Here is a 12,467-nt window from a genome sequence, read left to right as displayed (position 1 = left end):
ATATCAGACAGGTCTTAGCTGAAGAGCTAGGCTAAACCTGTTTGGGGAGGAAAACCTCATTCAATATGGTGAGAATGCATAACTGAAATTTCACGGCAGATTGGCTGTCACCTGGATTAACAAGTTTCATATTGGATGCTCTAGCTCAGGGGTGTCAAACTCAATTTTATTGAGGGCCGCATCAGCATTGCGGTTGCCCTCAAGGGGCCGGGTGGGTGTGGCCTACTGGGTGGGCGTGGCTAGAGTGCGTATGGCCTACTGGGTGGGCATGGCCAGCTCTACATCGTTCTCATCAAGGGTGCCTATGGGGGCCTGGGCAGGAATGGGACAGATCTGGGGGTCTCTGGCAGGAGGAGGGTCTCTGGGCCAGGGCCAAGGCAGCGGGGGCCGTTCCCTCACTGTTTCCAGGATGGCTTCGCGGGCCGCATGAAACCACTTCGTGGGCCAGATCTGGCCCCCGGGCCTTGTGTTTGACATGTCTGCTCTAGCTCCTCAGAATTTACTGAAAAATATGTGACAGGACTCAGCTCCCTCTACTAAGCAACCAGGGCTACTGGAAGGTATCAAATGCAAAGAATTCGGTCAAAAGGAAAAAAAACTACTCGATTATGTAATGTTTCTACCAACTGAAACCATCAAAACATGAATATAAAAGCAAATGTACCAGCTTTGGAAAGAAGGACATCCAGATTTAAAATTAGTAAGCAGAGAATTATGGATCAAAGCTGTGTAATTTTAAAATACAAGTTCTTTTTAGGTCCCTGTAATCCCTTAATTAAGGATAGAGTCGGGGTGACTGGATGGAGCTGAGCATTTACTGGCCAGATGCCCTTCCTGATGCCACACAGAGTTTGCAGCAGATTTTTTTTTCTTTGCACTCTAGTAGAGAAGTATCTGCCGCTACTGAGCATTGAAGTCAATCTTCTAAATGGGAGGTGAGCATCTTCACCACTAGGCCACCACACCGCTCTGTTCAGAATTAACAATAATGATACCAATTTGCAAAGTGAGCAGCAAACAGTAGATGGTGAAGAAACTATTGATATTAATGAAGAACAATGAGAAGAAACTGAAGATGCGAAAGAACTACAAACACTATGGATTAATCAAGAACTAACTGGGAATATCAAAGACTGAATGAAAAAAGCTGAAAGAATATTTTGCAAAATTGTATCAAATTAACAAAAAACAGTGAGAAATATTAATGAAGATGTTCAAATTATTTCAACTGAATCATCAGCCTTGTTATGTATTGGGCTCAATTGTAGCATCACGTGGTAAGGTGGAGCAGCAACGGTTGCTTTAAACCCATTTGCTGCCACCTAGGGGCCTGGCTATAAATTGCTGCAAGCTGCAGCCCAATTCTCAGTTCAGATCCTGCAAGCAATAAACCATGAGCTTAGCTGAACTCACTTGCCTCGTCTTCTTTCCTACGCGAAGAACCCACTACATAACACTGGTGACAAAGGTGGGATCCGGCTTCCAAAAAAGAGCTGACGTCCACTAGGGGAGAGGCAGCTCACGCCTGGAAGGAAAAGGCATCCCCCCCCCACTATGGTCGGCTAGCAAGCCACACTAGCGACCATGTGCTCAGTGGATTCATTCCCTGGGCCTTGGGAAGCAGGATCAAAACCCACAGGAACCAGCCAAAGACAGAATGCCGAAGGTCGGAAGAATTCGACGTCAAGCACCCAGACAGATGGCCTTCCTACTTGTCCCAGGTAGAAAACTACCTCCGGGCAAGCCACCCAACCTGGACAGGCCAGCCAGAGAGCATCCAATTCCTTTGACTCAGGTGCATCAAAGGACAATGGTCTACCTGGCCCGCTGGGTAAGCTGGTAGACCACAAAGTGACTGGAAACCCGAGGCATTCCACAAGGGCACGCAAGCCTCCTTCTTACCTTGCTGATTATGTTGTAAAATAAAGGAACTGTAATGTTGTCTGTTCTGTAACTTGTCACTGTACTGAACAATACTGGAGCTATGATGTTAACTGTCTAGTGTGCTGTCAATGAAAACCTATTCATTCAGATACTATGATGTTAACTGTCAAGTGTATTGCCAATGAAGCCTATTCATTCAGATACTATGAGGTTAACCCTTGTAACTTGTATTATGTTTTTCTAAGGTTGATATGATGTTAAGTCTTGTATTTATATTGTTTGCCAATTATTGCTATGATGTTTGTCTGATCTAAGAGGGGAAGGGTGTTATTAGCCTTGGTGGAGCAGTGGGCTAATGCCTCCTTAAGTAACACCAGCTGCCTGCAATTAGTGCAGGTTCGCATCCCACCAGGCTCAAGGTTGACTCAGCCTTCCATCCTTCCGAGGTAGGTAAAATGAGGACCCAGATTGTTGGGGGCAATAAGCTGACTTTGTAAAAATGCCGCTTGGGGTGTGTGTGAAAGCCCTAATAAGCAGGCATATACATAGAATGAAGGCTACTGCTAAGCTTGTAAGCCGCCCTGAGTCTTCGGAGAAGGGCGGGATATAAATGGAATTAAAATTAAAATTAAAAAAATGTATTGGGCTCAATTGTAGCATCATGTGGTAAGCTGGAGCAGCTAACGGCTCTCCAGCAACCCAGACTCCAGGTCTCCAGTGCTGCTATTGGCTGCCCATAGGCGGCAATGGTTGCTTTAAACCCATTGGCTGCCACCTAGGGGCCTGGCTATAAATTGCTGCAAGCTGCAGCCCAATTCTCAGTTCAGATCCTGCAAGCAATAAACCATGAGCTTAGCTGAACTCACTTGCCTTGTCTTCTTTCCTGCACGAAGAAACCTAAACAAATCAGTTGATGTATGCCCTGGTATATGTAACTACTGAAGAACTGCAGCTTAAAATATAAAGCAATGAAATTATTGAGAAAGGAGAACATAAATGGAAAATGCAATTGAAATTAAAGATAAAGAAAATTTGCATAGGTTTGAGCAATTTGAAGAATTTGAGGCAAGGAAACTTGAAAAATAAGAAAATCAAAACTAATCTGTGTGTGAAGTACAAGCTGGAGAATAAAGGAATTGCAAAAGCTCTAGGACAATTGAAAGAAAGAGTCATGACTATTTCAGAGAAGATCAAATGAGATGACAAGTGAAAATTTAGTTCCAAAAGAATTTGCTGTTTAGAGTAAATCAGTATCAGTTATATTAAACCCTTAAAAATAGGACTGAGCACAAATAATAAAAAGCCGAATGACAAAGAAGACAAAGAGACCCTAAATTTTAGAAACATTTGTGGAAAAACAATAGGAGCCACAATAAGAATGCAACATATATCAAGCAATCTCTACATGGGGCTGCCCTTGAGGACCACTCAGAAGCTTCAGCTGGTACAGAATGCAGCCGCACGAGTTCTTTTGGGGGTCTCCCGATACTCCCATGTTACACCTCTGCTCCGTGAGCTGCATTGGCTTCCAGTTGCCTTCCGGGTGAGATTCAAGGTGCTGGTGATGACATATAAAGCCCTACATAGCATGGGTCCGGATTACCTACGGGAGCACCTACTGCCGGCATCAACTTCCCTCCGTCCTGTACGCTCCCACAGAGAGGGCCTCCTCAGGGTACCACCGGTCAGAGAATGTCGACTGGTGACCCCCAGGGGGAGAGCGTTCTTGGTGGGCGCACCAGTCCTTTGGAACCGCTTACCGGCTGAACTACGGATGGCCCCCGACCTTCGCTCCTTCCGGCGTGATCTAAAAACTTATCTATTCGAACAAGCCGGCCTGGTCTGATGGGTTTGGGGTTTTAACATTGTTTTTAACTAACTTACTACATTGGGCACAATCATTTAACTTTAAATCTTGTATCCTGTATTCTTATTTTATTGCCCTGTACACCGCCCTGAGTCCTTCGGGAGAAGGGCGGTATATAAATCAAATAAATAAATAAAAATAAATAAATAAATAAATAAAATGCAGTGAAAGTACTTGTATAGAATCCATTCGGATAACTGAGGAAATTGTATGAAAGCAATCAGAAGAAGTCAAAAGGTGGAATGCTCTTGTAGCAGATGAGCCATGGTTTCTGATTAAAATCACTGACAAAGCTACACTTGAGATTGGAAGACCAGAGAGATAGGGTTTTGGAAGTACGGAAAATGAAAAATGGACAACATGAACAAACAATCGGAAGAATACTCCTAATTCAGAAATAAAATGAGCTTGGAAACTGCAGATCCATAACCTGTTTGCCAACAACATACAAGCTGCTTATGAGCATAATTGCACATCAGATCTACAGCTACTTGAAAAGAAATGATTTACTCCCTGTAGAACAAAAAAGGTACTTTTGGGGGGACAAAAGGAACAAAAGAATAAAAAACACCCCCAAAAAGGACAAATTGGCTTATGACTTGGATAAACTACAAAAAGGCATTTGCTTTTGTTTCACGTAGCTGGATTGAGAAATGTCTGAAAATATTTATATCTGTTATTTCAGAACCGATTTCTCATTTATATTTGGCCCAATCTATGAGTCTTTATCCTGTCAATATAACATCTGACTCACATACAAGGCATACAGTTCAATCTTTAATCTGCTCTCCTAAGGCTGTTTTCTCTCAAAATTTTGTTTTACCCAATCTTCTGATACAATGATTCTTTTGGATATTTGAGGTTTCTGTTGACAACTAATGAAATATACCACAGTATTGCAAAATTATACTTGTTATTGGAGGGAAATATTTCAAAGACTATCAGTGTGGATGATGGGTACAGGAAGAGAACTGTCTATCTAGGAGTCAGCCTGGGAAAACTGTATCTTCTTTGATTTAAGGAATGAGATGCTACTGGATGGCAAAGAAAATGGAACAAGTAAATAAATCCTTTTTACTCCATGTGGTCTGGGCTAACACAAAGCTAATTAGGTGGGGTAAATGGATTTATGGGCAAGAAGTCAGAGAATTTTAAAAGCTATTTCTAATATAAAAATGCTGAAATGTAAAACAAATCTGCAGAATTAAATTTTAAAGGACATAGTTCTAAAGATTTGTACTTTTGCAGATAAGAAACGTGAAAATTACAGTTATATCACATTCTAAAATTGTGACTTAATGTCCTTGTATTAGCAAAAGACACAGAGGAAAATATTAACCTTTGATTCAGTGATATATCTTTATTCTGACAATAATGAAGTTCTTTAAAAGCTCATTCTAACTATCCCAATTAAATCTTACCAGTCATGGACAGAACATTATTTAAAAGTTGCCAGAAAGTTATGTAAACAAAAACATTGGAGATATAGAGTGAGATTCTGAGTGTTTAAAAAATTACAATCATACGTGCATATCCCTATGCACACAAAGTTCATATTATCAGCATATTTGAAAGAACAATCGCAACAGAGATATATTTTGGAATGGAGAAGATGGATCAATTATATTCAGAATAAATATGGGACTAGAAAGTTTCATTTAGTATATGAATAAGTATTAGTATTATATGATGCATTATTAATTAGTTATTATTATTTAGTTATTTAGTTATGTTAAGAGGAGTTAAAGTGCGATAGAATTTAAAGTGTCTTTTTTAGTTGGTTAGCATATTTTAGCTTAAGTTGGTTAAAGTTTATACCCTGTATTTAGCTCTGGGAAGTTGGGGGGGGAGGGGGGAGGGGAAGTGGGAGGGAGGGGGAGGGAGGGAGTTTATGTTTTTAAAATGTATTTTAAAACTTTTCAATTAAAAAAAACAAAGTTCATATTATCTATGAGCCTCTTATATTTTAGTTGATCTTAGTTTACTTCTCTGACAAAAACATCTTTTACTCTGTCTGAATCTATTTTAGTCTCCTAAACACCTGCTAATAACTCCTGTGCTCAATTTAATTTGCATATGGTTCTCAATCCATTTTGGAATCTTCCCAACTCAACCCATCCTAGCCATTTCACAGTCAACCTACCTTTGGATATTTTCCTGAATCTACTAGTAATAAGCCAAGGATGGCTGTCTGTTAAGTGTTAGGAGATTGTTGGCCAAATGCCTTCCAGAAGCCACTTTTCAACATGGATAAACCCTGGCAGGCTTCCCTAACAAAGACTGCTTCTGCCATTAAAATTCCCCCAACAGTATTCTTCCAGAGCATTGTAAGAAATTTAACAGGTAGTTCTGTGACAAAATTACCTAACTCAGGGATGACATGTGCCGATGCTAGGCTAATAATCCAAGATAAAGCATTTCCATTTTGGTCATTGCTCCCTTCCCATGTAATAGGCATTTCCTTGTTCTGACAGCAAGTGCAATGCAAGAACACATGTCACTGATATAGTCAATATAGAAAGACACACTAGCTGAGGAATCTGGAAACTGTATTCCCAATACTTTTGAAGAACATCAATTTGGAGAAGGCTAACAGCATGCACCATCATAAATTGATCCTGTATCAAAGCTGTATTACTTCTCTATTCTGAAATAAACCAATCCACTTTTCAAATTGGCTTAACACCATCTTACAAAGAACAGTTATAACAAATGTTTAACAAAAGATTCTGTGGACATGTAATGTATGCGCTTCTTTGTTGAACAAAATAAGAACTGAAATATATAAATTTGTGCTGAAGGAATCCTGGTCTAACTGTTGCTTCAGATTTATTTTAGTTCAGAATACTTTCTAGGTTAAAAGTTATTTGTCTTGTCAGCAGTGACAGAAGCTACCACCTCACAGTATACCTTTAGTCATAACTGGATTAATAACAATAATTTGTAATTGATAAATCTAGGAATGAAAACAGTTTTTGCTTCTCAAATTGAGAATTAAGTTAAAATCTTTTCTCAGATCTAATAAGTCTGGAGAAAAGGTTACCTCTACTCTAACAGTCTCATTAATTTGAATGAACTAATTCCATAAAAGCAGATGTTTCTTTTTTCAGGCTCACAAAAAGCCTGAAAGAACCCAGATGCTGTGCTCTCACTTCAGTGAGATCCAAACTATTTATTCCGAAGCATTTTTGAAACCTGTACAGCTCCATTGTTTAGCCAGTGTAAATATAATTACTGAATTAACATGTACCAGGCCACATTGTGACTGGCATATTTCAAGATTATGTTTTCAAAGTACTTGCTTTATATACTTACAGTAGTAGAGCAAAAAGTTGTTTGAACAAATTTGTTGATAAACATCTCTGAATTTTAAAATGGCCATCTGTGCATAGATTAGACCACAACATTTTACAAATTAAATGTAAGTGCAGCAAAGTATGGTTTCCTCTAATTAGCTTTTTAGTATTGTAATGTTTGCCTCACTCATGCTATAAAAATACACTCACTAAAAAGATATAAAATCCCATCCATTTTACTGTTTGTATTTATCAAATAATAATCTGTCCATGTAGGTTCTTTTGCCCATAGAAAGTTTGTGATTATTTTCATTCATACCATCTTCTAACATATGAAGATGTCTGCTTATTCATTTAATTTAATTAACTATAAATTTAATTTGCTTTTTAAAAAGTAAATTAGTCTGCTTTGATTATTTAAAACATACATCCCTCTGACACAGGCTGCTTTAATGTACATTTTCCCAATGTAAGCACCTTTTAAAAAGTAACTTCCAAGCTTGCAATCATTTTTCAGTAATGCATCTGTTCAGACATATTCTTAATGGATTTTTGTTTAGTTAGTTAGAATTTATTTCATGCTAACCAATGCAGTGTTGTCAAATTCAGTGTACTTCCAATAAATTCATGTGGAATTCTTCACACCCTCATCCCCAGCCTGTTATCTTGGTATTGCCTGCATCTGCATTAAAATACAATAGCTACTGCACTGAATATATTAACTTATGGGAAAATATTAGCCAATAGTGGTGTTGAAATGGATCTGACCACATAATGGCAATGGTACCTCATGCTCTCTTCATCACTTAGATAAACTATTGCAATATGTTCTATGTGGGACTACTCAGAAAAAGTACTTGGTGCAAAATGCACCTGTCTACATATTGGCAAGTGAGAGCCCCTTTAGCCATCTGATATCTGTATTGCAAGCGTCCAGTGGATTCCAGGTATAATTTAAAGTTTTTGACATTTGAAGTCCTATATAGCTTGGCTTCTAGGTACTGTACTTGCAGGACTGTCTTCTCCAAATGGAACAAACTTAGCTAGTATTCTTTTCCTGACTTGGGCTATTGAATTTAGATCCATAGGCACTTGGAGGTGGTGTTTCTTCAAAATGGCTCCTATCTTAGGGAATAACCTTGCACCAGAACTAGACCTGTGCCAACTTTGAAATCTGTTTAAATACTCATTTTCCGGTTCTCGGTTCCGGATTTTCGGTGCAGACAGATGCATGAGGGAATCGCTCCTCATGTCACCTCAATTTCTTCATTGGGTGGCCCCTGTAAAGGGGTCAAAAGTCACCCTGGAGGGGTAATGAATGGGGGAGAGGTCTCTCCAGTGGGCAGTAGAAGGGCGGCGGCCCTCCCATCAGCTTGGAGCTACTCTCCGAACCAAAGAAGAAAGGATCAGCCACTCCCATGGCCCATCATTTAGCCGCTTCCTGCCGAAGCCAAAAGCACAACCAAGCACTTGAAAGCACTTGAAAACTGTGTGAGAATTGCCTTCTTGTTTTCCTAATTGTCTACTTTCCCTGCCAAAAGCTTCTCGAATTTGCTTCCCCCTACGAGGAGAGAGGGAAGGGATTTTTTCCCCACCCTCCTTAACAGTGGCCTTTGTCTACATTGGGAGAGAAAAGAAAAAGCCTTCTACTAAATTATACTGATTTATTGGACTTACTGCCTTTCTACTTTCAGCCCAAAGTTCCTATATTTACAGAAATGGACTATTCTACCTATTAGTCTAAAAAGGGGAAAAAAGAAATAAATAAAAAGATACTGTCTGAAAAGGATTTGAAGTACTCTGGGGATATCTAGTGAATACTACTGGCAAACAAGCTTGCTTACATTTTGGACTGACCTTGGCATTAAGATAAAAACCTGAAACAGCTGGAGATGAATTTGGCTTAAACTTGTGGAGGTGGACTCTTACTGATTTTTGTTTTAAAAATAGCCTCCACCAAGGACTATTTATAATTATTACAAAATGGAGAAGGATCAGCCACAAACCTCGCTTGACTATAACCTCATACTTGAAACAATCTACAGAGTCACTGAGATGTCTATCTCCAGATTTAATAATTTACATGCCAACCTTAAGTCACAAACTGAAACCCAGACTGCAACTAAAGAATTTATACTTCAGAATATAACAAAATTGGAAGATATTACTACTGAGACAGAGGAATATAAGCAGCAACTATCCAAAGAACTGACAACTCTAAAAGTACAAGGAACTATCACTATGGCAAATAACCTTAAGGACCAACAACAAACTATGGGAAAACTTAATACTCAACTTTTGACTCCATCAAAAGAGCCTATAACTTTAGAAGTATACTATGTGCAAGATAGTGATGCTAACATAGAGGACATGGAAGATCAACAAAGACAGTTTCCTGAAAGCCTGGATAGCCAAGCATTAATTACAAAATTGGATAAGACTCTTTACTTAAAGCAGATGAACCCAGACAGAAGAGGAATCCAGACTGAATTGCAGATAAAGTTTTTAGAGCAAATACAGAGACTAGAACTAACAGGGCAACAACATAATGATTACAAATGGTTTGGTTTTTGTGGATCACTGGTAGCTAGATGGCCTCTTTTGATTCAAATAACATGTATTGGAGCGAAGGGAGACCTATCAGGCAATTCAAAGGCCTTGGTCTGGAAACCTGATTGGCAAAAAAAGAAAGCCAGAGTTAGATTTAAAAAGTGAGTTCTTAAAGAACCATTAAAGGTTATCCTTTAAGTAATCAGTGATCTATCAGGATCTAAAATAGAAAATGTTTATGAGATAGAACTAGAATGTGTTTATTAGGCTTATTTTAGAAATTATAATTTGTGCACTGACATAATGGAAATTTGATTTATAGATCCCACATTTGATGTTAAAAGAGGTTTGATTATTCTATTTAAGAATTAAGAATTAGCTAAAATTTAAAACAGAATCTGGTTGTGTATAAATAGTTATAGATTGATAAACATAGGCTGTGGTCCTGTCAGTAACATGTGATGTATTAGGATGTGAAACAGACAATGTTTATTAGGTAGAACATAGCTACTCAGCCACTGTGTACATGCTAAATGCTATAGTTTTTGCTGTAATGAAATCAGGGAAATTTGGGCTGTGAATATTATTTGGGATGTTAAAGGCTAAATTTGAATAATATGATTAAAATTAAAATTAGGTAAACTTTAATAACAGGACATAGATATATTTCAATGAAATTGAATTGACAAATTTTTCAACTGACCATGCTATTTCTAGAAATTTATTAGTTTTAAATTGGTTGTATGAAATGTTAAGGGAAATTGAGAAGGATGTTTTGATAATGTAACCTGAATTATGTACTGAAAACTCTGTTACTGAATCTCTGATTACCCAGTCATCATGATGCTTTCTAAATATGTAGACTTTAACTGAAAAACCAGTAAAACATGTTTAAAAAAATACTCAGTTTCCAATCTTCTCCTACTTTTACACATATAAGGTAAAGGTAAAGGTTCCCCCGCACATGCGTGCTAGTCGTTTCCGACTCTAGGGGCCAGTGCTCATCTCCGTTTCAAAGCCGAAGAGCCAGCGCTTGTCCGAGGACATCTCCGTGGTCATGTGGCCGGCATGACTAGACGCCAAAGGCGCACGAAACGCTGTTACCATCCCACCGTAGTGGTCCCTATTTTTCTACTTGTACTTCTTACGTGCTTTCGAACTGCTAGGTTGGCAGATATACACATATACATATATGCAAAACAAAACAAAAATGTAACAATGTTTGCCTTAGGTTATAGAAAACAACACTTATTTAAAATATTTACAAGAAATATTAGAATACACCCTGTTGTTATATTATTAATTACAACGTATCAAACTGCAGAGATATTTGTTTATCATTATGAATATTTTACAGTCAAAATGTTGGAAGAATGTGCAACTCTTGGAAGGCAGCATTAGTTTTATCAATAAACCAAGACCAGCTTTCATGCCTGAATGAGTTATTGATGTCAAGGCAGGAAGATTCAACGTTGTCAAATATCAATTGTAAGACATTGATTTAACTATAGTAAATATTTCCATTCTTGTAACTAAGGAAACTACAGTGGAGGAGATATATAAACAGAGTAACAGTAATCTTGGCACAAATTCTTCATTGTTATCTCAGCAAAGCCTCTAGTCATAGCACTTGACTAGTCTTGCCAAGCAGGAAAAGCTAAGTGGCACCAGGATAGGTTAGTATGTACTGTATGAACTCTAAGGCGATACACACTAGGGAAGAAGGAAAAGAACAGGAAGAAGGCAATGGACACACACTTCCAAAGCACAGCAAAAAAGGGAACTTCAGGGTTAAGTATGGGTAATTATTTGCAGTTGAGGATATTTTTATCTTTACCTAAATAAAAGGAGAATAGAAAGAAGTTGCTGCCTACCTTGACAGTGACTCTGATTCAGTTTCTTGTATCCTTGTGGGCATTCAATATGTCCATTATCTACTGTCGGGTAAGCTAAATGAAGAGAAAGTAAAATTGCATCATGGATGGACCATTCAGATTTCTCTTTTCATTTCTTTTTCTAATGGGATACTCAATCGTATTATGTTATGTTGTGCTGTATTATATTGTTCTTACATCTCACCTTTCCTGGGAGAACTCAGAAGAGATATATGAAAACTTCCCCTCAATTTACACCCTCGCCCTAGTGACAATCCTGTGAGGTATGTGTGCAGAAAAAAGAATGAATGACCAAAGATAATCCAGACAGCTCTGCTGTCAAATTGATCTTCTAGCCAATCTAATTTTAACAACGTTTACCACTGTATTATGTTAGTTTTCTCCTAGGCATGCATAAACATGCATCTTTCTATTCCAGAGAATTTGTGTATAATCCACTTCATCATTTACAAGTAATTAGGTACTCAAGGCACTTCAAATCTGCAAAGTGGACTGATCCACCCCTGAAAAAAAATGTTTCCTCCACAATCTGCTAATCCAGACATTCAGGGGATTGTTCATTGATTTTCAAAAAAAATCTTCTTTTAGACTGGAAAGCAGTACTACGTGCTCCAGAAAAAAGATATAATGAAGGTTTCAATGAATGGAAGTTATTCAGAACGTACTGTGTTTGGTATACATGGTGGTTTTTTTCAGGATTGATTTTATTTGTTAGTTCCTGAGATATTATAACTCAGGCAGCAATTTCATTGCATTGATATCACATTGGCTTCCAGTTGCCCTCCGTGTGAGATTCAAGGAGATTCAAGGTGCTGGTGATGACCTATAAAGCCCTAAATGGCATGGGTCCGGATTATCTCAGGGAGCACCTGCTGCCAGCATCAACTTCCCATCGTCTTGTGCGCTCCCACAGGGAGGGCCTCCTCAGGGTCCCGCTGGTCAGGGAATACCGGCGGGCGATCCCCAGGGGGAGGG

At 38.5% G+C, this 12,467-nt stretch overlaps 1 protein-coding gene across 1 annotated transcript in view; it reads right to left on the bottom strand.

Moving 5' to 3' along the window:
- The window catches only part of LTBP2 (latent transforming growth factor beta binding protein 2), a gene marked incomplete at its 5' end in the record, with an annotated part of 136,804 nt that overhangs the window by 60,928 nt on the left and 63,409 nt on the right, over positions 1-12,467 (bottom strand). Inside the window, one exon of the mRNA XM_083354371.1 lies at positions 11,472-11,546. Coding sequence (XP_083210497.1) covers positions 11,472-11,546 — 75 coding nt within the window. The remainder of the gene's footprint in view (positions 1-11,471; positions 11,547-12,467) is intronic.

This window comes from Vipera ursinii (genome assembly GCF_947247035.1).
Source record: "Vipera ursinii genome assembly, chromosome: 1".
NCBI classification, from domain to species: Eukaryota; Metazoa; Chordata; class Lepidosauria; order Squamata; family Viperidae; genus Vipera; species Vipera ursinii.
The sequence above is the reverse complement of the archived record's forward strand: the minus strand, read 5'-3'. Positions and strand labels throughout refer to the sequence as shown.